Source organism: Ursus americanus, chromosome 5, assembly GCF_024610735.1.
Source record: "Ursus americanus isolate L20-20 chromosome 5, mUrsAme1.1.p, whole genome shotgun sequence".
In the NCBI taxonomy this organism is placed as follows: domain Eukaryota; kingdom Metazoa; phylum Chordata; class Mammalia; order Carnivora; family Ursidae; genus Ursus; species Ursus americanus.
In genome coordinates, this window is record NC_142131.1 from 40,181,923 (window position 1) to 40,203,103 (window position 21,181).

The following is a 21,181-nucleotide window of genomic DNA, read 5'->3' on the forward strand; positions in this document are numbered from 1 at the left end:
AGTATCAACTTTAACATCAGTAATGAAGAATTCATTTAAGGATGAATACTGAGATGAGTAATCTTCAAGCCCCCAACCCTGTAGAAAGTACAAATATTCTCATCATCTTGCAACGTACCTCTGCCTCAAGAGTGACAGGTATCAGGCAGCTCTAACCTTGTCTCCTTTGTAACTGAAAACACCAGTTCCCTACACTTCTCACCTGATTATCTACAGCTTCAATCACTGCCATTTTTGCCAACTCTCTCAGAAAACAAACTCCTGCCCCTCTTTCAAGCTTATCTTTCCACAAATGCTCTTGACAGGAAATCCCAATCCCTTGTATCATCTAGAGCCATCCTCCCTTTTACTGGATCACTTTCATCTACAAAACTTATTCTAAGCAAGTCCTCCATACTTCATCCCCACACACAAAAGCCATCTTTTCACTTTTTAACAGTAAATGCTTGTTATGGGTTGAACTGTGTCTTCCAAAAAGATATGCTGGAGTCCTAATCCCAGGTACCCATGAATATGATTGGAAACAGCATCTTTGCAGATGTAATTGGGCTAAGATGGTATTATTAGGGTAGGTCCTTAATCCATTACGACTGGTACTCTTATTAGAAGAGAAAACAGAGATACAAGGAGAACATCACGTGACAAGGGAAAGCAGAGATGGAAATGATATATGTACAAACCAAAGAAGCCAAAGCCTGCTGGCAATCACCACAAGCTAAGACAAACGCATGAACAAACTCTCCCCCAGAGTCTTCAGAGAGAGCATGGCCCTGCCAAAACCTTGATTTCAGACTTCCAGTGTCTAGTACACTCTGAGAAAGGTAACTACTATAAATACTACAAATTAATTTCTGTTGTTTTAAGCCACCCGGGTGGTGGTACTTTGTTATGGTAGCCTTAGGAAACATACGAAGTCCTTAATTATAGGTGCCTCCCTGCCTGATCACTTGATAACTGAATACCAATACCAAGGGTTGGCAAACTATGCTGACGCCATAATTCTGTAAATGAAGCATTAATGAAATACAGCCAGCCACACTCATCCATTTACTTATCATCTATAACTGCTTTCAATTCTACAACAGCAGATACAAATAGTTGAGACAAAGACTGTATGACCCACAAAGCCTAAAACATTTACTACCTGGTTCTTTACAGAAAAAGTTTGTTGACCCATAACCTATATGGTGAATAAATAAATAATGACCAAAGATACCAAATGCAACCAAGTTGCACTGAATTAACAAGCACTGTAACATGGATATGTGAAGTTTTATATGTGCGTGTGTACGATAAATTTCTGAAGAACGACACATTAAATATAATGTTTGAATAAGTTCAAAGTGATGATTACTCTTATTAGATGTACAGCAGCTACGATAATGGTTAACATAAAAGAAGATTCTACCACCTGCACAAACTTTAACGATTTAATCCCCCAAATATACTGTGGATTACTATGACAATTACTGTGATTAGTTACATGCAGCTGACCCTTGAACAAGGGTTTGAATTGCACAGGTCCACATAAATGCAGATTCTTTTTAGTACAGTACAGTACTATAAATGCATTTTCTCATGAGTTTTTCATTTTACCTCATGATTTTCTTAATTGATTATTTATATTATCTTTAAGATTTCGGTCAACAGCAGGGTATTAATAGCTAAGTTTATGGGAAGTCAGAAGTTAAATCTGGATTTTCAATGTGCAGACAGTCTCGACCTCTCACCTTTGTGTTGTTCAAGGGTCAATTGTATGTTTCTTACAATGAACCACCTTGGGGAAAGACTTTCTAACTTCACCAGGAGAAAATCATAGTTTTTCGGATCTAAAGAAATGCCATGGTTTTCATATAATAAATGCAACTCTGTTATGACAGTTAACACTTCACCTAACCATCTCGTGTATCTGACCATACCTGACGTAGAACACAGCTAAGAAATCAGGAAAAAGGGGGGAATGCAGGAAGGCCTGAAACTTCTAACAGCTACACCTTGTAAAATACAAACATAAAGCACATATGCATATATGTATACACATACACATATACATGTAAAGATGTATTTCACTATATATAATAATATTACAAATACACTTGTTTATAAGTATCTATTTAAATGATACTATTTGTATCTTTATTTAATACATAAATATATCCAACTCAGCCTATTAATTCTACACAATTATATATAATACATAAAGATAATGTATACATCTTTAATATATAAAGATATAATGCATAAACATTAACTCAGAGCTTACTTTTTAAAGTTTTTTTTTCAATTGAGGTATAACTGACATATAACATTTTGTTATTTTCAGGTATACAACATAAGGATTTGATACTGGCTCTAAATCATACTCAATCTATACAAGTTTCATACACTATGATGCCAGTGCAAATGAAAAGTCTCAAATTACAATAAAATTTCTTTCCAAAAGTAGGCTAACCAACTGGAGCAGTGAGAAGTATTACATTTCATCAGCCTTTGGACAATTCGTAAACATTTTTAAAGCCTTGCTTAAAAGTGAGGTCTCAGGATGGGGGGGAGGGAAATGGACCTTGATTAGGATACCATCAGCAGGGACCTTGTCAGAAACATGGAATCCACATTTTAACAACATCCTCAGGAGATCTGTATGCACATTCAAATTTGAGATCCCTGGTCCAGAGGTATTATAGCAATTGATTACCACTAAAAGAAAATACGGTCCGGAAGTACTTTTCTCTTCCTTGCCAATCATCCAAACCCAAATGAAGGTCCAATTTCGCAAAATACAGATAGGAAACTTACAACAATATTCATTTAAAATATGATAATACCTTGAGCACTTGAACTTGACCTTCTGTAGTAATTTCCTTTAGCAGCTCACAAAAGGACTGACAGAGACCCACTGCATATGTCTGAAATTCAATCGGAAGTCAAAATATACATATAAATATACTTGCAGTATCAAAACAGGAAAAAATTAAATTTGGAACTCATTATAATCTATTTGAAAATTATATACTTAAGGTCTAAGCATATGAAGTTTCAATTAGAACTCTTAGAAAAAGATTAGAAAATAAAAATACAGTTTACTGCGATACCGAGTTTTACAGAAATATAAGGCTGTATTTACTTATAGAGCATACTTTCTGTGTTAAGTAACAGCTCATGGAACTGCATCGCATCTGCCCTACAGTGACTATAATAAGTTTTTTCCTCCCCTTAAAATAACAGATCAATCTTTAAAATTTTTTAAAGGTACCTCCATTTCAAATGAGAAACAAGCCAAGTAAGAACTATGAATTTTTACAATGCAAAAACTACTACACCATACCTGTAGAAATTCTGTTGATGATAAAAAGATATAACCATTGATGATCTTAAAGCAGGTTCTGAGATTTTCTGAACTTAGTTCTGCCAATGAATTGATTTTAAAAAGGACAGGTTAATTCAATGTTCCAAATCAGTTTAAATGAAGCAATTTATTTAAAACTAAGCTATAAACCTTTCTTTACAAACCTTTTGAGTGATGTTCAGACTACTGGGATATAAACAGCTATCTAAAAACTGACATCAACCCATAACCGAGTACTTCCCCATTTGCCTACCACTAATTAAAATAATTTAGGAAAAAAATTAAGCTCCCAAGTTGTTTTTTTTTCTTTCAGAAACCAAGTATATAACCGTATGAACCAAACTTTCATTTCAAACTATTTCTAGTGCCAGCATGGTAAACGACAAGGAACTGAATCATTTTATCATATTTTTATATGTGCTTAAATCGTTCATTCATTCAATAAGCATTTACTGAGTGCTACTGCACTGGCATTGAATATGCTATGCTACTTAAGAAAAAAGTCCTATTACACTCCAAAAACTTATAATACTGTGTTTAGATAATTCTCAGTCCTTGGACTCGTCTCCAAATCTGCTCCCCTGTAGGAATTTACACATAAAAAATATTCTTAAAAATGTAACTACCAGAATAGCATAGGAAAAGGATACTGTGTTTAGCTATTCTAATGCAGAGTAGAAAGCTATTTTATTAAAACTGTATATGATGACATGTTCATAATGTTATTTTACATGTTTTATCATATGTAATACAACAGAATACAGATCTTATGTGTATAATTTATAGATCAAAACATGACCCCAAAATATCTGTATCTAAAACGTGCCATTCTTTGTTGTTAATATTTTCAAAATTCTCTTTAAGTGCAATAGGACATATTAAAGAAGACTTTTTTTTTTCCCCTGACAGAATATTGACCTAGGCTCTGGCTCTTAATTAACTCTTATCCTAGCACAGTGAGAAGACAGTCTGTTCAGGTAAGAATTCCCCATACACTTTTACAAGAAAGGGACAATCTTACTCCCAGCTCAAAACGTCTTTTAAAAGGACACATATACTTTAGGATTCAACAGAGTACTTTAAAATGAAAATCGTGGAAGGGACAGCGATGGACCAACTTGTTACCGTACTAATGAAAGACCTGAAAAGAAATAATGGTGGCTGTCATCGAAGTATTTTTCACATGAGAAGATGAAATCTCAGGATAAAGGAGTAGGCCTTTATACTGGATAAGGTTATTCTTATGAAAAATTCAGTGTCTTTCTCCTCCAGGAGAAAGTGCCGTCAAGTTTAGACTTGTGCATACTCCCTAGCAGACCAACACTGAAAAGCAGACGGGCAATGACTGTGGTAAGTAAGGCAGGAGGGTCTTATTCAAGTGCGAACTTAAAATGGCTACACTCCAGGCATGTCAGGGAATCTAATTTCTAAATCACTGCCATCTAAAGTTTTATCAAGATACATGAAGAAGGAAACAGTATTTAAGAAGGATTGATTTCAAAAACCAGTGTCCACCTCTTTTTGCAGCTGCTTTAAAAACTGTTCCTGGATCCATCCACACAAGCAAATACTCAAGTGACTAGGTCACCTCATATTGCTTTCCATGCCTCCATCATGGCAAGGTTAGCCGTTACAAAATTTTCTAGGGCATGCTATCATTCCTAGTTTAAAGTATAGTGAATGTTGTTCATTATATCCATGAGTTCCTAGTGAGACTCTGAGGAATATGGTCTGGTCTAGTATCAGAAGGAGCTGTACTTCAAGATGCAAAGAGATCTGTATTTACTTTCAGACCCTGTGAATAATTTAAATCAAATGCTCTCAACCATGGGCTATTGCCTCCTATAAGATATCTGGCAAGGTCTGGAAACTCTGGTTGTTACAATTGGCTGCTAGCGGGTTGAATTAAGGAGGCTATTAACCTTCCTACAATGTGCACTGGACAGCCCCTCAAAACAAAAAATTACCTGATCCAAAATGTCAACAGTGTCCAGATTTAAAATCCCTAATTTAAGTGAACAAGTTTTTCTTCCACAGCCTATGAATGAATTCAGAGGCAAATCTCTGGCCCAAAGTATCTAATTATACTGTGCATGTATGATTTATATCTATTTGTCTAATTATAACTTATACTCTGTGAATCCTCTTTTTCCCCCCCCTCTATTCTTTTGTTCCTGTACCCTGTGCTTTCATGTTACATTTTATTCATTTTCTTAAAGTCTCTGTAATGGGGCAAAGAAAACAAATTACTGAATTATGTAAAGAGATTCAGTAGGAATCTACGTTTAACCAAAATATGTTTGTGTTTGGAAAGGCAACTATCATCATTTCTCCTTTTATTTTAAATTCTGATAATATATGAGGGCTAAAATGTGTAAGAGAGCCTACATCATCTTGAAGACAGGTAGGGAAAAGCCCCTTCCAAATTAGATAAAAAGTCATCAGCAGAAAAATTCAACTGGTCAAGGAACATTAGTTTGACATTTGTAACAGCACTGACAAGAACCAGTCAGGTAAGGATCTTTTAATTAATGAGAATACTAAGCAAATTAACACCATAAAACAGATTTAAAGGATTTTAAAAACAAGCCCTTAGAACTAAGTTAACAAAATTACTTTTAGTGATAGCTTCTGGGTCTACTTTATAATCCTCTGGTTCTACTTACATTTAGGAAAAAGGATATAAAATTAATTTTAGCCTTGTATTTATTCACAATTAACATATCTTAAAAATCATTAACTTAAACAGCTAAATAGTATTCAATATTGTTGGATTTATGTATTTTAAATAAAAACGAGAAAATTCCTGCCAATAGCTTTATTTCTACCTATAAAAAAGTAATAGCTATCATATTCAGTAAGTAAATTTTTAAAAATCACGGATATAATGACAAAGAATATGTTTTCACTGATAAGAAAGTAAGTATTCATTTTGATCTATATTCTTAAAAGATTAAAATAAATATTCTGGCTATATTTCAAAATAAATTCTAAAACTCATATAAAAGAATGTATATGCAAAATGCTACATGTAAAAATTAGTTTTGTGATACTCAAGAATAAAGTAACACTGTGTCAGGATATACTAAACATGCGCAGATATAACGTGTAAACAGAATTTCTTCGTATTATCGAAACAAATATACATACTGTAATGCATAAAACAGATTACAGTGTTTGTTTTCAAAGAGAAAAGCAGGAAATAAACTAATTCATTAGCATCCATATAATCTATATTCACTGCTACTATCTCTAAATATAGAATTTTTAAATTGTTGAGTATCAAAAAAGCGTAAATCAAATATCAATTATCACGAGGATGAAATTTCACTAGTTCTTCTTGATTTAGTTAACAAATCCTTCAGAGACTGTGTTTGGTTTTTCTTTTAAAATAGCAGTAATATTAACAGTAACAGTAACACATATAATTGCAAAACAAATAATCTTTACTATGTGGCAGACACTTTTTTTTTTTTTAAAGATTTATTTATATTAGAGAGAGAAAGCAAGCACGTGCATGTGTGCACGTTCATACAAGCAGGGACAGGACCAGAGGGAGAGGGAGAATCTCCAGCAGACTCCCCGCAGAGGGTGGAGCCAGATGCAGGGCTCAATCTCATGACCCTGGTATGCCGACCTGAGCCGAAATCAAGAGTCGGATACTTCACCGACTGAGCCACCCAGGTGCTCCACGAGACATTGTTCCAAACACATAGAAGTCCTTACTGACTCGTAAGGATTATGCATCAACTGCAGAGCTTGCTATGGTTAATGTCCTATAGTGCTTACCTAAATCTACACTCAAAGTGGCTTCATGAAGTCTTAGTAGGGTTAGTCAGTGCTCTTTAAGTCTCTTTTTCCTATCTACCAATCCTTCTCTTGTTACACTGTAAAGGTCAGACATGCTGAATTTGGGGGTCAAACAACACAGGCAAAGTGAAATCACCCATAAGTGAAAATGGCTGAATCCTGTTCATGACAAAGTTGACAATGGCTCTGTTTGAGGTTTCTATTCCTAGGTCAAGTACAAAGAAGCACTGTGAACTTACCCACAAATGACACTGTATTTGGTCTCAAAGTTAGGAAGAGGAGAACTAAAACGCCTTCACTAGAGAGTTAAGGGAAGTGAAAAGGACATTTTCCACTCTCTTTCCCTGTGGTTTCTTAAAGACAGATAAAACTTTAGGAGACTAGCAACAAGTGACTGGTCTATTGCCACAGTCTTCATCTTTGGGCATTTTTTCAACAATTTTATAGGGACACTAGATGCTAAATGGCAAGTGGCTCTTTATTAGAAAACATATAGTATTTTGTATTATTTGAGATCTATTCTGAAGAATGGGGTAAAATGATAGAAAATCTCAGAGAAAATGTGAAGGACTAATTACATTATCTACCCACTATGATCGCTGAGCAAAGAGCTTTTTTCTAATCAGTTATAATAGTGTTTTAGTCCACATTTGTTGATCTGTCAAAAAGTAAATCTACTTTTCTGGTGTATCACTATACCTCAGTAATATTTTGCCTCTAATAAAACTACTCACTACAAATAAATTCCCAGAAAAAAAACAGTCTTTAGATATTGCTGTAAATGCCCTCTCCCGACAATATTTAGTTAGTAGACAAAAAGTTCTAATGAAGGAATTAAAGATGCTTCATGGATCACTCTTGAAGAATGGTTACTATGAATGCAAAAACTTAATTTTTACATTTTATAAATAAATGATAGTATTCTGCAGACTAAAAAAGAATCATAAAGACCCATAAACAGCACTGTATACAATCTTTACATTCCTCCATGAGTTTAAATGTAAATCTCCACTGGTAAAATCCCTCACAAAACAACTTTACAAACAAAATATTGTGTGTTTTAGAGTATTATATACTTGTGAACAGTAGGTGACATGTAACAGGAAAGTATTCTCTAGTATTAATTATCATTCTCAGAAAACATGTTCAGATTGGAAAAAAGAGAAAACTAATCAGATCTCATCCCAGTTGGCCGAGAGAGACTAAGGCCCCATTCCTAGCACCGTGTCCAGTTCTCCCATCCTATGTGCCACAAATGATGCTTCTAGAATTACGCTTCATGATTTCGCATCTCTATAAATCAGAAATACTTAAACAATAAAGATGATCTGCCAATATTTAATAGTCTTCATGTCGTTGGTGCTTTAGCTAAACCAGAAATATGTACAGAGTTCATTTGTGAACAAGTGACAGCACAGAATCATTTTGTAAAGGAAACGGATAATACCATGGTATACAGGAGCAGCTCTACAATACAGTCTCTTAAATACCTTACAGAACCTCCTAAGAAACATAAAAAACTAACCAGGCAAAGTACAAACGTAATATGCAATTAATTTTCCAAGAACACTTCTTTGTTCTTAGTTATTTAGTAAGTTTAGTGTCTACTCATTAATAAGCAGAAATGGTTCTAAAAAGTTACATAGAAACATATCTAAAAACTATTAAAATACTATTAAACTCGTTTGTGAATATGAGGGACTTCAGTAAAAATGGAAGATACAATTTAAAGTCACCTTAAGACCCCAAATTACGGCTTCATTCAAAAACAGTACTGTGTTTACACTTTCACACATACCAAGAAGTGGGGACATATTCTGAAATATACGAAGCAACTCTGGTGTAACACATGGGCTGTTTTCCAAAGTCACTAACCTAGGAAGAAAAACAGATGATTAAGCCTCTTTCTATAACCAGTAAGCTGTTAACAATACAACTTATTAAAAAATTGTCCCATCTAAAGGAAAAAAGAAAAATGGACAATACAGTAAATTATAAAAGTTATCTTCCCAGGAAAAAAATTACCAAATTTGTCCACATTAAAGGCTATCTATAAATCATATATTATTATTTCTATATACAAAGCAAAAATAGTAAGGGAAGTAACTACGTACTAAAATATTTATAATGAAATTATAACGATAAAGCAAAAGCATGATTATCATCAAGGAGAGACAAAAATTGCTTTGTTCTTTTTTTCTGTCACATGTAATTCGTGTGCCAAAATTTCAAGAGACACTGGAAAATATGAAAGAATCAATGTATAAAAAATAAGATATATATGGGTCGTGGTTTATCACAGAAGTATGCAGCTGGTTCACCTCCTCACTCCCCACTCAAGAACTTAATGGAGAAAAACATGATTGTCACAACAGCTGCAAGAAAAGAATAGGAGGGGATCCTACTCGAAATCTAACATGCATCACAAAACTCTTATCCTATCATAAACAGAAAGTATGTCCTTAATCTGGTAAGAGAGTACCTACCAAACACTCATAGAAAAAACACACCTAATGATGATATTTGAAACCATACTCTTGGAAAAACAGAACCACACCTCAAAAAATATCCGTTTTGTTTTTTTTTTATCTTGTCTACCTTCACATCTAGTAAGTGTATGTATGGAGGGCTCCTCACATGATACACCAAATAAATTAATAAAAGACACAAGGGTGAGAGAAAAAAGTTAAATAGTCTTTATTCACAGAAGATATGACTGACAGAAAAGAGAGGGAGAATGAATTCATTAAAAAAGGACTTTAATCACTAAAAGACTTCAACAAGGTTGCTGAATCTATCAATACACTATATACAAAAATCAATTTCTATACATCAAAACAAATACTTAAGATTTAAATAGATCTTACTATAAGAGTAATGATACTGAATGTAACTGATACAAAAATCCAGCATCATAAAGATGTCAATTCTCTCTAAATTATTACACAGAATCAATAAAACTTCAATTGAAATCCCCACAGGCTTTCCCCTAAAAATTAGGAAAGCTGAGTTCTAAAATGATTTGGAAGGCAAATGACCAAGAATAAACAAGAAATTTGTCAAAAAAACAAAACATATGGTGGGGAGGGGGCACTTCTCTTACCACATATTATGGCTTACTATAAAATCAATGTATTTAATATCGTAAACAGAGTAACACAAGAAACAGACCTGCTCATTTATGACAGAGGCAGCTTCCAACTTAAGAAAAGGTTGGACAATTCAGTCACTGGTGGAGAGCTACTGGGCCTCTATCTCACACAAAATACAGAAATTAATTCCAGTATTTACATGAGAAGGGTAAGCCTTTATTTTATAACATGTCAGGAGAACATAATTATAGGTTTAAGTTAAAGTAAGATTAAAGAAAAAGAGATAAATATGACTACATTAACGTTAACAATTACTGTGTATCAAAAGATGCCTCAAAAAAGTCAAAACATAAGTCACATACTGGGAGAAGATTGTTTCCAATACATAGAACTGAAAAGGGAACAGTATTCAAAGGAATATACACAAGAGGTTAATAAGAAACAAATGCAAAGAGCACATGAACAAGCATTCCACAAAGGATCCACCTAAAAACTGTCAATAAACCTGACTATAAAAAATATAAAAAGATATTGAACTAGTAATCAAGAAAATGTAAATTATAAGCAAAACAAGGTACAATTTTACCTCTACCAGATTAGCAAAATTTCCAAAGTCTGACATAATAGGTTTCGGCAAAGCTACAGAACAGTGAGAACTCTTGCACACTGCCGGCAGGAGGAAGTTAGTCTTATCACTTGGAAAGTAATTATTATCTACAAAAGTGAAATATGTGTATGTGCAAATAGCTATGACCTAGTGAATAAGGTCTCATACATTGTCATGTACAAAATGTCCGGCTGCATTATTTGAACATCAACCAAAATGCTATATGAGTAAATGAACTGTTACATTCATACCCTTAAACTCATCAATATGGATCAATCTTAGAACAGGGAGCCAAAAAAAAAAAAAAAAAAAGCAAGTTAGAACACAAGCTATAAAATTTATATGAAGTTAGAATATATTGTTTAGAGACACATACACGTGATTTTAAAAACATTACAAGAAAGAAAACCAAGGAATGAAAACAAAAAAATTGGTACAGTGGGTCATCCTTGAAATAAAAACAGGAGAATTCAACAAACATGCCATACCATGGGCTTCGAAGACATTCTTACTATCCCATTTCTTAACGAGGGTACAAGAAATGAATTTTCATTTTACGTAAGTTATAAATATTTACAAATAATATGACTTCCCTAGTACTTTTATCTATGAACTATTTCACAAATTTTAAATGCTAAAATTGGGAAGAGGACGGGGGACACAAAAGAAAGCAGCCATCCTGAAAATGAAGTACGAGCCACACACACAAGCAATGATATTTTTAAATTCTCTACTCAGATGAATAACAACAGGATTTGATTCTATTTTTAAAGAATAAAACAAAAGATTAAAAAAAAATTTATCCTATTCATTTTTAAAATAACAATGAAATTAAAAGAAAAGCCACCATCCAGTCATGATATTTCAGTGAGAAAAAAAATTGATGGGCATATTCTAAATCTCAGAAGATGATTCAAACTCTGTCACTGGATCCAAATTAAGATTCCATATGAATTCTTTCTTCCCAATGTCATTACCTTGGTAAAAAGACCAGTCAGGTCACTGTCACTCTCACTGCCTATGCTGGTTCCCACAATATAAGCCATACTATTTAAAAAAGGAAAAAAGGGGCTCCTGGGTGGCACAGCGGTTAAGCATCTGCCTTCAGCTCAGGGCGTGATCCCGGCGTTATGGGATCGAGCCCCACATCAGGCTCCTCTGGTATGAGCCTGCTTCTTCCTCTCCCACTCCCCCTGCTTGTGTTCCCTCTCTCGCTGGCTGTCTCTCTCTCTGTCGAATAAATAAATAAAATCTTTAAAAATAAATAAATAAATAAGAAAAAAATCTTGAAAAGTTTAAAGTACTTAAAAATAAAATGACATGGCATTTAACCCCAGATTAAACAAATGAAGAATTAGAAAGGAATAGAGACAAAGTACTAAAGGAAAGTGAAGAGACAAGTTACTATTCTTTTTTTTTTTAACAAGTTACTATTCTGACAACTAATTAGACAAAGTTATATGTACCAGCATCTTTAACTAGAGAAATGTAAATTTTAATGTTACCCTTCCACAAAAAATATAGGAAACATAGCACATCAGGTGAAAAGACAGGAATATCCATTTAACAAATATAGGTGAGAGCATGAAAATTTGTTTGAGGTTAAGCATCTTTGGTTAAGTTAAAATACAAAATATAAAAATTTGCTCTGTGTAGGAGACACAACTAAATTTCAAACAGAAAAGCTAAAACGCAAACATTAAACAAAGACAGTTAAGTCAAATCTAAATAAACCATAAGATGATATTAACATCAGATAAAATTTAAATGCAAAATAATTAAAAGGTGAAAAGTTAATCAATGCATACATATATATTACATCACATGATGTTTCATGAAAATATTTTAAATACTGTTTATTTATTAAATATTTTACCAATATACAAAAATACTCAAATTTTGTGCAGTAAATAATATCTTTTAAAAGTTACAGATCAAGAATGCTAGAAATAAAAAGGGACACTGACACAAGAAAACTAGATGGGTATTTTAATAAACCAGTGTCAAAATAAAAATACACTGATTTGAACTATACAACCTACTAGTTAAAAAGAACAAAGTCTGCATCTTTGATATCATTATTATTGATATGAATATGCTACAAAAGCAAAGCCTTTAGTCGCTAAAATTCCTATTAATTTTTTAAAAGTTGTACAAGTGATATGTTGTATTTATAATGCAATAAATCCAGACCTGAATCATGTACTTCAGTATCAGCAAAAAATAAGAATGAGCTAAAAAAGACATTAAAAATCCATAATGCTACCACCAAAATAAAAAACAGGACATTATATATCAAGACTTAAGGGAAATAGGCAGTTATAATCCAAGACAAATTCAGAGCTTTACATGTTTTAGCACTTAAGAAAAACAAAGGTAATAAAGTAACCGTTTTTTATAGCTTTAAGAAAATATACCCAGCTAAGTGTAGGAAGTAAAAAATCTGAAGGAAAAATAAAGTAATGAAAGGATAGAAACACAGCAGAAAATCTAACATATACTTCTTTCACATTAATAAAAAAAAATCTCTAATAAATGTACTTTAAAAGAGGTAAGACAAAAATAAAACTGCAAATACCAGAGATAAGGCAAATGTATGTAAGGTTTTTTTAATAGTATCTTAAGGTATTAAGCACCCAAACTGTAACAGACATGGAAAATCAAAACCCAAGTTAAGTATGTATAAACTAACAACTAAGAAACAACCTGAGAATATTACCAAACTGTGAATGACTACCCAGCCACTGCCACGAATCCATTTTCAGTTCCCTTATTACTGAATTTTCAAATTATCCAAAGAGAGTTACTGTATTACAGAGATCATTCCAGTATGAAAAAAAAATCACTTTTAAAAAAACCGGTAAATTGGTAAAACAAACATGACACTGATATGAAATCAGACAATATCACAAAATACAGACTATCAATCCAACTCATTTATAATTAAGGGAAAAAATAAAATCTGATAAAATACCAGAAAGTAGACTTGTATGACATATTAAAAGTAGAATTCATCCTAGCAAGAAAAGTTTATTTCAGGCAGTCAGTTTTTTTAAAGAGAGAGGTTTTTTGTTTTTTGTTTTTGTTCTTGTTTTTTTTAAGATTCTAATCTCGTAAGTGGTTGGAAAAAGGCAATCAAACCAGTTTTCTGGGTTTTGTTTTAATGATGAAGAGCATATTACAATTAATGGTGTATAGCTGATGCTTATTCTTGACCAGTCTCCATTACCCTACCGTACTTCCTTTAAAAACAAAAAAAACCAAAGAACAAAAAACCTGTTTATGTAAGATTTGTTCAAATTCTATTCAAAAATATTTTACAATATTACATGTTTATATTAGGAAAGAAGAATAAAAATTTCCGAGCTAACTCTCAGAAGGTAGTTCAAATGACAAAAACTTAAAGAGCATTAATAAATAGGAAACAAAAACACAACAAAGAGAATCAAGTCCAAAGGCTGGTTCTTTGAGAAGACTGGTAACACTGACGAATCTCCAGCATTCTGAATCAAGGGCGTGGGGGGGGGGGGGACTTGATGGGGGGGAAAAAACCGACATAATCAGTCTGAAGAGTTTTACTTGGTATGTATGACCACAAACATATCTTGCTACTGATTATCCCTACTAAGTTCAAATTCCCATTCTCCAAGATAACTATTTTACATCGTTTTTCTCCACAAATCCCTCATATCTTTTACATACTTCAACTCCAGCTGTAACAGTATGTTGATGGCTACACTTCACATTTAGTTGAGAAAACATAATCCATTTGATTGAACACCTTCCTATCTCATCCCACTATAATACAAAAATCCATCTTTCTGCCCCTAGTTAAAATGGATGAAGTATTCCACATGCTATTTAAAAAAAACAAAACAAAACCCTACACAGGGTAAATGCCATCCCTTCTTGTCTCCAATTATATCACTCTCGAGCCTCATCCATCCCTCTAGACCCTGGATTCCCCACACCAGCCAACTGCTGTCCAATTTCTACACTCCTCTTCCTAGTAAATGCTCCCAAAGTTGTCAATGTTCACAGTCTGTACTTAAATAATTATAATTCTAACTTATTCTTACTACTTTATTGAAACCCCTCCAATTATCTCCATGGGCCAAATTCACTTCTTTGTACCTCTAACAAGGGACAATCAGCAACATTTGACACAGCTGACCACTCTCTCTTTCAGAAAATATTCTCCCCTCTTGGCTTGGTTCTCCTCCTCTATCACTAGACAGTTCTTCTCTGTCATCTTTGATATGACCTTGGGATGTTACAAGTTCTGTGGGATTCTGAATGTTCCATACCTGCCCTTTCAAGCTTCTCAGGCAATCTCAATGATTCTCAGGCTTTCAACGTCATATGCAAAGTGCTAACCACTTTACAAACACTATCTCATCCTCACAACAACCATGTGAGGTAGGAACTGTACTTCCTCTTTTTACAGATAAGAAACTGAGTCTCACAGACAACGATTACACACCTAATGCAGTGGTATAACTGGGATTGGCACCTATATCTGATTCCAAAGGTGAGTTCTAACTCACTAAGAAAAATGTATGAAGAAATGTGTACCCTGGGGCGCCTGGGTGGCACAGTCGTTAAGCGTCTGCCTTCGGCTCAGGGCGTGATCCCAGCGTTCTGGGATCGAGCCCCACATCAGGCTCCTCCACTAGGAGCCTGCTTCTTCCTCTCCCACTCCCCCTGCTTGTGCTCCCTCTCTCGCTGGCTGTCTCTGTCAAAATAAATAAATAAAATCTTTAAAAAAAAAAAAAAGAAAGAAAGGTGTACCTGGTTCGATTTAAAGAATCTTAGCAACTAAGCAACTTGGCAAAACAAAAACAAAAACACCCCAAAAATATTCTAATGATTTCATTTTGTTACATATAACTAAAGGCTAGGAAAAAAAGAGATCACCATTAACAGAGCAAGTACTTTTATTATTACCTGTTCATGTAATCCTCAAAAAATTTATAGACCTTTAATAAACACATTAATAAACTAATTCTACTAATATATATACATATATGCTAATATACTGCTACGTATCTGAGTCTATTTCATTACCATAGCTAATATTTTTAGTTTTTCTAATAGTTTTAACATCATAAATTATCTACATGTCTACAGAAATGTGCTAGAGACTAATGTTTTGATTTGCAATCTCGAGTAGGGACCGGCAAACATTGGTCACATTCAACCCACAGCCTATTTCTGTAAATGAGGTTTTACTGGAGCACAGCCATTTTACATACTATCTATGACGGCTCTGGCACAAAAACAGCGGAGGTGAATAGTAAGGGTAAGGACCACATAGCTTGGAAAGCCTAAAATACTTATTGTCTGCTCTTTTACAGAAAAAGTATGCCAACATCTGATCTAGAGTAATCCATCCTGTGCAAATAAAAATATATGAATATAAAAGGTTTCAACACATGCTAATTTGCAATCGAACCATCCAAAGTCATTTAAGTTCAAACAACATAACCCAGAAAATATGAAAAACCCAACTTGTGATTTGAATATCTACCTGTTTTAAAATTGTTCATGTAGTATTCTGCTACAGATCGTTAATTTATAATTTGCACCAAAGACAATTTCTAAAAATAAAAAAATGTTCATTCCTAAACATCTAAGAAAATACTAAGGCAGGAAGGAAGGAAGGAAGGGAGGAAGAGAGAGGAGGAGGAGGAGGAGGAAAGGAAACCAGAAATGTTCATTTTTTTTCTATGGTTATTTCTGTGATTTTCTTTTTTAATTTCAAAAGTCAGTTTATATATCAGAATGTTTAAGCCTTTCCTATAACTGGCCCTGCAGAAAATTGCTGCTATGCGTAAGATAAGCTTAGTAAAGCAAAAGGGTTTTCTATGTTCTAGCACAGCTCCTTACAGAGCGGTCAGTCACTACAGGTCTGTGGTACCGAGACACCTCAGAAACAGAGTTTTTCTTTTTTACTTTTCGACACAACATACTACTCACTTGGTAAAACAGTCAAGTCAAGACTAAGTAGCCTCAGCATCTGGGGCTGAGGGAGAGTATCTCATTACTTACTGGGTAAGGTAGTAAGAGGATGAAAAATAACACCCCCCAAATCATTCCATTTAACAGGCTGCAAGTTTTAAGTCATTTTTAGTTTTGAAAATTTAATGCACTCTCCCCATTTTACATTTCAAATTCACAAATATCAAATGTAGCCAAGTTCTTAGTGATATTTCCCCTTTTAACTTTGACTCCTATGAGCCTATACTGAGTGACAGCTGCGAAGAAGAGATGGAGCTATTATGTGACCCAGTTCAGAGAAAAGTGATTTTATGTTTTTGTTTTTAAATGCTGAGTTTTAAAGCCCTGTTACAGGACCTTTGCTTTATTGGCATGAGAGTATGGAAGGCCAGGAAAAAAAAAATCCAGGGTATCAAATTTTTCCTCTTACCATAATTCTAAACCATCTTCCAGAAGATAAACATGTGGAGGCTGGGAAACATCTGTACTCAGTTGAATAACTGGGAGCAGGAAGGGGTACAGGTTCTTGCTGTCTGCTCCTAATCCCTATGGGAAGTATAAATAAAACTTAACATAAGACACTCTAAGATCCCACCCCCACCAAAAAATAACCTATCATATAAAAAGGTCCTAAAACAAACTTAGAAAAAATAAATCAGTCAGATCTTCCGGGATGGTCCTAACCATAGCACTACTAAAACAAGGTTAGTTCTGTTTACAACTGAACAGCAAGTAGCAAAATACTATTCAATTGCCTAATGGTAATAAAACCATATACACCAAAGCTATAAACATCTGTTCGTTTTAAGAGATTCCACATATAAATATTTTCTCTTCTCTGACTCTTAAGAAGTACTAACACTGCTATGCTAAATTCTATAAATCATCTCTAAATGAACCCAATCAAAATGTTCATCAGTAAAATAACTATCATAGTACATTCATATTCCAGAATACTGAGCAGCCAACGAAGAAGGATTAAGCATGGAATGAAAACAACCTCAAAAATTATTACTAACTGGATTTAACGGGTGCAAAAGTGTGTGTATAACAACTGCACAATGCCCAAGAATTTTTTAAAATTTCTACCTATATGCATATGAGATATATGCATAAAAATGTTTCTTGGGAGCAAATAGAAAAAATTCACACTAATTAAATATGGGAAGGGGAAAGGATGCTGGAAGAGGGTAAAGGAAGAGATTCTTTCTTTGCTTTTGTAAGGTTTATTTTAAATGAACAGTGTTTGCTCGTATTAATGACCCAAGAACACGAAGATGGAGGAAGAAGAAGGGGTTTTATCTCAAGTTCTAGTTTACCTAATTTCTGTCTTACAGATGTTGACTCAGAGAAGCACACTAAGTCTAAGCACTCTACGGGAAAATGAAATGGATAAAAAGTCAATTTCTAATCCACAATAATCTATGTAATCTGATAAAAACAGAAAGGAAACCAATAAAGTATCAAACACCTTCTTATTTAGGAAATAATTCAAATATCATGACAACATATAGTAAATTACAGTGCAACAAAATCTACATGTGTTTATCTTCCAATGCCACATGTATACCTGAGTTCAATCTTTATTAGCGGGACAGCTACCTCAGTAGAAATACATAAAGTTTATCCTTAAAAAAGTTTGGCCCTTTCTGTAACTAAGAATCAGTTGAAAGATCTTATTAAAGATGTTTTTAAAGGAAGAGAATTATTAAAATGACACAATTAACAAAGTAGTACACTGGATTTTAAAATTTAGTTTAATTTCAGTCTCTATAGTTCAATCTTTAATAGAACAACAACAAAAAGAACATTAAGACAAACCAGTCAAGTTCATTTTGACTATCGAGTAGAATTAAAATTCCTTAGGAAAATTAGAATCCATCCACTTACTTAGTGCACATCCAATAAGCACAAGATGCTAGAGCTTTAGCCAAACAAAAGTAAGCAACTGGTAAACGTGCAAGATTCTCTCGGTCAAAGTGAAGACATTCACCTTTGTAGTCTAATGGCCTGAAGACTGTGTCCAATCCCAGATATTCAGCTTTAAATAAATTTGACCATTGTCACAGCCCACAGCTCTAACTATAAGACATTGTCTGCAACGCCATGAAATAATCACAATAGGACATTGTCTACAATACTACGAAAGCTCGAAAGTAAATTCAACAGTTATTAAAATTATCAGAAATGATTCAAGGGACAGAAATCGTACTCTACTATAATTACATAAGACAAAAGGAAAAATGAGGTGAAGGGTACTCTGTACTATCTTTGCAACAGCCTGTGAATTTATACTTCTTTTTTTTTTTTTTTAGGTGAAGGAAGAAAAAAAGGATAAAACCCCCTAAATACTGGCAGGGTATTGTTTTTGACTGCCTTCTCCTGGGTCATCTGCATGCTGAAAATGTCCAAATCTATTATTTCCAATCCCCAATCTCTGAACTCCAGACACGGTGAATAACTACAGGACATCATCACCCAGAAGCCAGCTCGAACTCTTAAGCTGACCACTGAACCAACTCAATGTCTCCCTAAAATTGGTTCCTCTCCCTGAATTTCCAAACTCAAGTGACCTGAACCACTATCTATCTACTCAGTGATGAATGGTATCTCAACCACCTAGTTCCTCTTCTTACTCACCCAACATCTAAACAATCCTTCATTCTGTGTAATATTTTTCAAATCTTTTTCCTTCTTTCTATGGCTTTTACTTCAGATCCGCATCATCTCCTTCATGGTTAACACAAAGTCTGCCAACTACTTTCCTTGACCTTAGTTTTACTCCATTTCCAACCGCGCCCCCACTGGTGCCCTGATCACCTTTCTAAAATAAAAATGATAACACTCCTCGTTCTGAACTTCAGATGTTTTTTTGGTCTTCCTGACCCTCAGCCCAAGTTCTGTACTATGTTCCAGCTACACCAAACAACTGAGTATTAGCAGTACTATGGGAACACCTGGAAAGCGGGCAGATTTAATCCAAGCATCCTCTGTCAAGAACCACTGAAAGAAACTAGGAGGATGTGCCTTAAAGACCTATAACCACAAGCACAGAGAGAGCATAAGAAAAGATAAAAGCTAGAAAGACAAGTGGCAACTGACTCAGCAAACTCGGAAAACCAAAGCTCGAAGACAGCAGTAAAATAACGGCAAGAAGCAAGCTGACTTATGTTACAGAAACTCCGAAAGACTCAAGAATTGGTAGTGCCAGGTACTCTGGTTTGGGAAGGGGTAGGTTAAAAGTCAGGTATTAAAACTAAGGGCCTCCAGAAAGTGTTCACAAAGCGACTTGATGCCAAGATTTCATAAAGTCCACAAACAAACCACTGGCCCTGTTCGATCCTCTGATACGGTAGAGCGAATGCTCTCAGGACAGGGAGACAAGGAGAAAACAGGTAGTCAAAAGGAGCGATACTATATAAAAACAGGGAGCTGTAATATGCAAGAGGCAGGAAACTAAAAGCTCTTTCACTGAGGAAAGATCTCAAAAACGTGGATCATCCCCTATAAAAAACCCAGGTAGATTTTATACTAAAGGAAAAATTCATAATTAGTAAGTTTCCCATACGTTTTCAACCCTCTCAATCAGCTTTTTAGTGCCCTAAATTTATACCGACAAAATGCTGAAGGTTCTTGAAGCTGGGTGATAGTTACCTAAGGACAGACTGATTATACTGTTCTTCTTCCTTTTTCTGTACACTTCAAATTTTTCACAGGTTAAAAAATAATAATAACAAAAGGAGATGATCAAGGATCAACAGATGATCTCTTTAGTCAGAGACTACTAGTCTGGGTTCCCAGAACGTAAAAAATGAAAACAGAAACATACAAATACACTAATGTTTCCCTGTTAAGTTTGAAAAGCCCAAGGATGGCAGTGTCTTCTACAAAATGAGACTTAACAATAACCCTTAGTATAAACTTCTCAAATGACTGAAAAGCACATTTTAAGCTACAATCTCAACTTTAATATTAAATGTTTTATGCTTTCTCCAAGAAGGATGGATGACCACTTGGCTGGAACCCTGCACCTTTGGCCTAAACAAAAACACAGGATACAGAATAGTCACGACTAAAGGAAAAGGCCCTACACTATACTCCAAACATTCCCTGCAGGTTATTCTGGCCTAAGACCTCCTGAGGTGACACTGCCTAAGGAGATAAGAGAAGCTGGTTTTTTTTCACACCTCCGTCACATAACTCTCAAAACTGAACATAAAAACACATTTTGGCAGAGATATGATGCAAAAAAATGTGGATCACTCTTCATTCTGTTACTTATGAGAGCAGTCTTAGGGTAGTCAGTAACCTTATCCTAGCCTTTGT

General features: G+C 34.4%; 1 protein-coding gene across 1 annotated transcript in view; it reads right to left on the minus strand.

Moving 5' to 3' along the window:
* IPO11 (importin 11) overlaps window positions 1-21,181 on the minus strand; it is a 210,218-nt gene that overhangs the window by 89,450 nt on the left and 99,587 nt on the right. Inside the window, exons 21-24 of the mRNA XM_087862132.1 lie at window positions 17,286-17,401; window positions 8,955-9,031; window positions 3,326-3,405; window positions 2,826-2,906 (exon numbers count right to left, since the gene is read on the minus strand). Of these exons, the coding sequence (XP_087718258.1) occupies window positions 2,826-2,906; window positions 3,326-3,405; window positions 8,955-9,031; window positions 17,286-17,401 (354 nt within the window). The remainder of the gene's footprint in view (window positions 1-2,825; window positions 2,907-3,325; window positions 3,406-8,954; window positions 9,032-17,285; window positions 17,402-21,181) is intronic.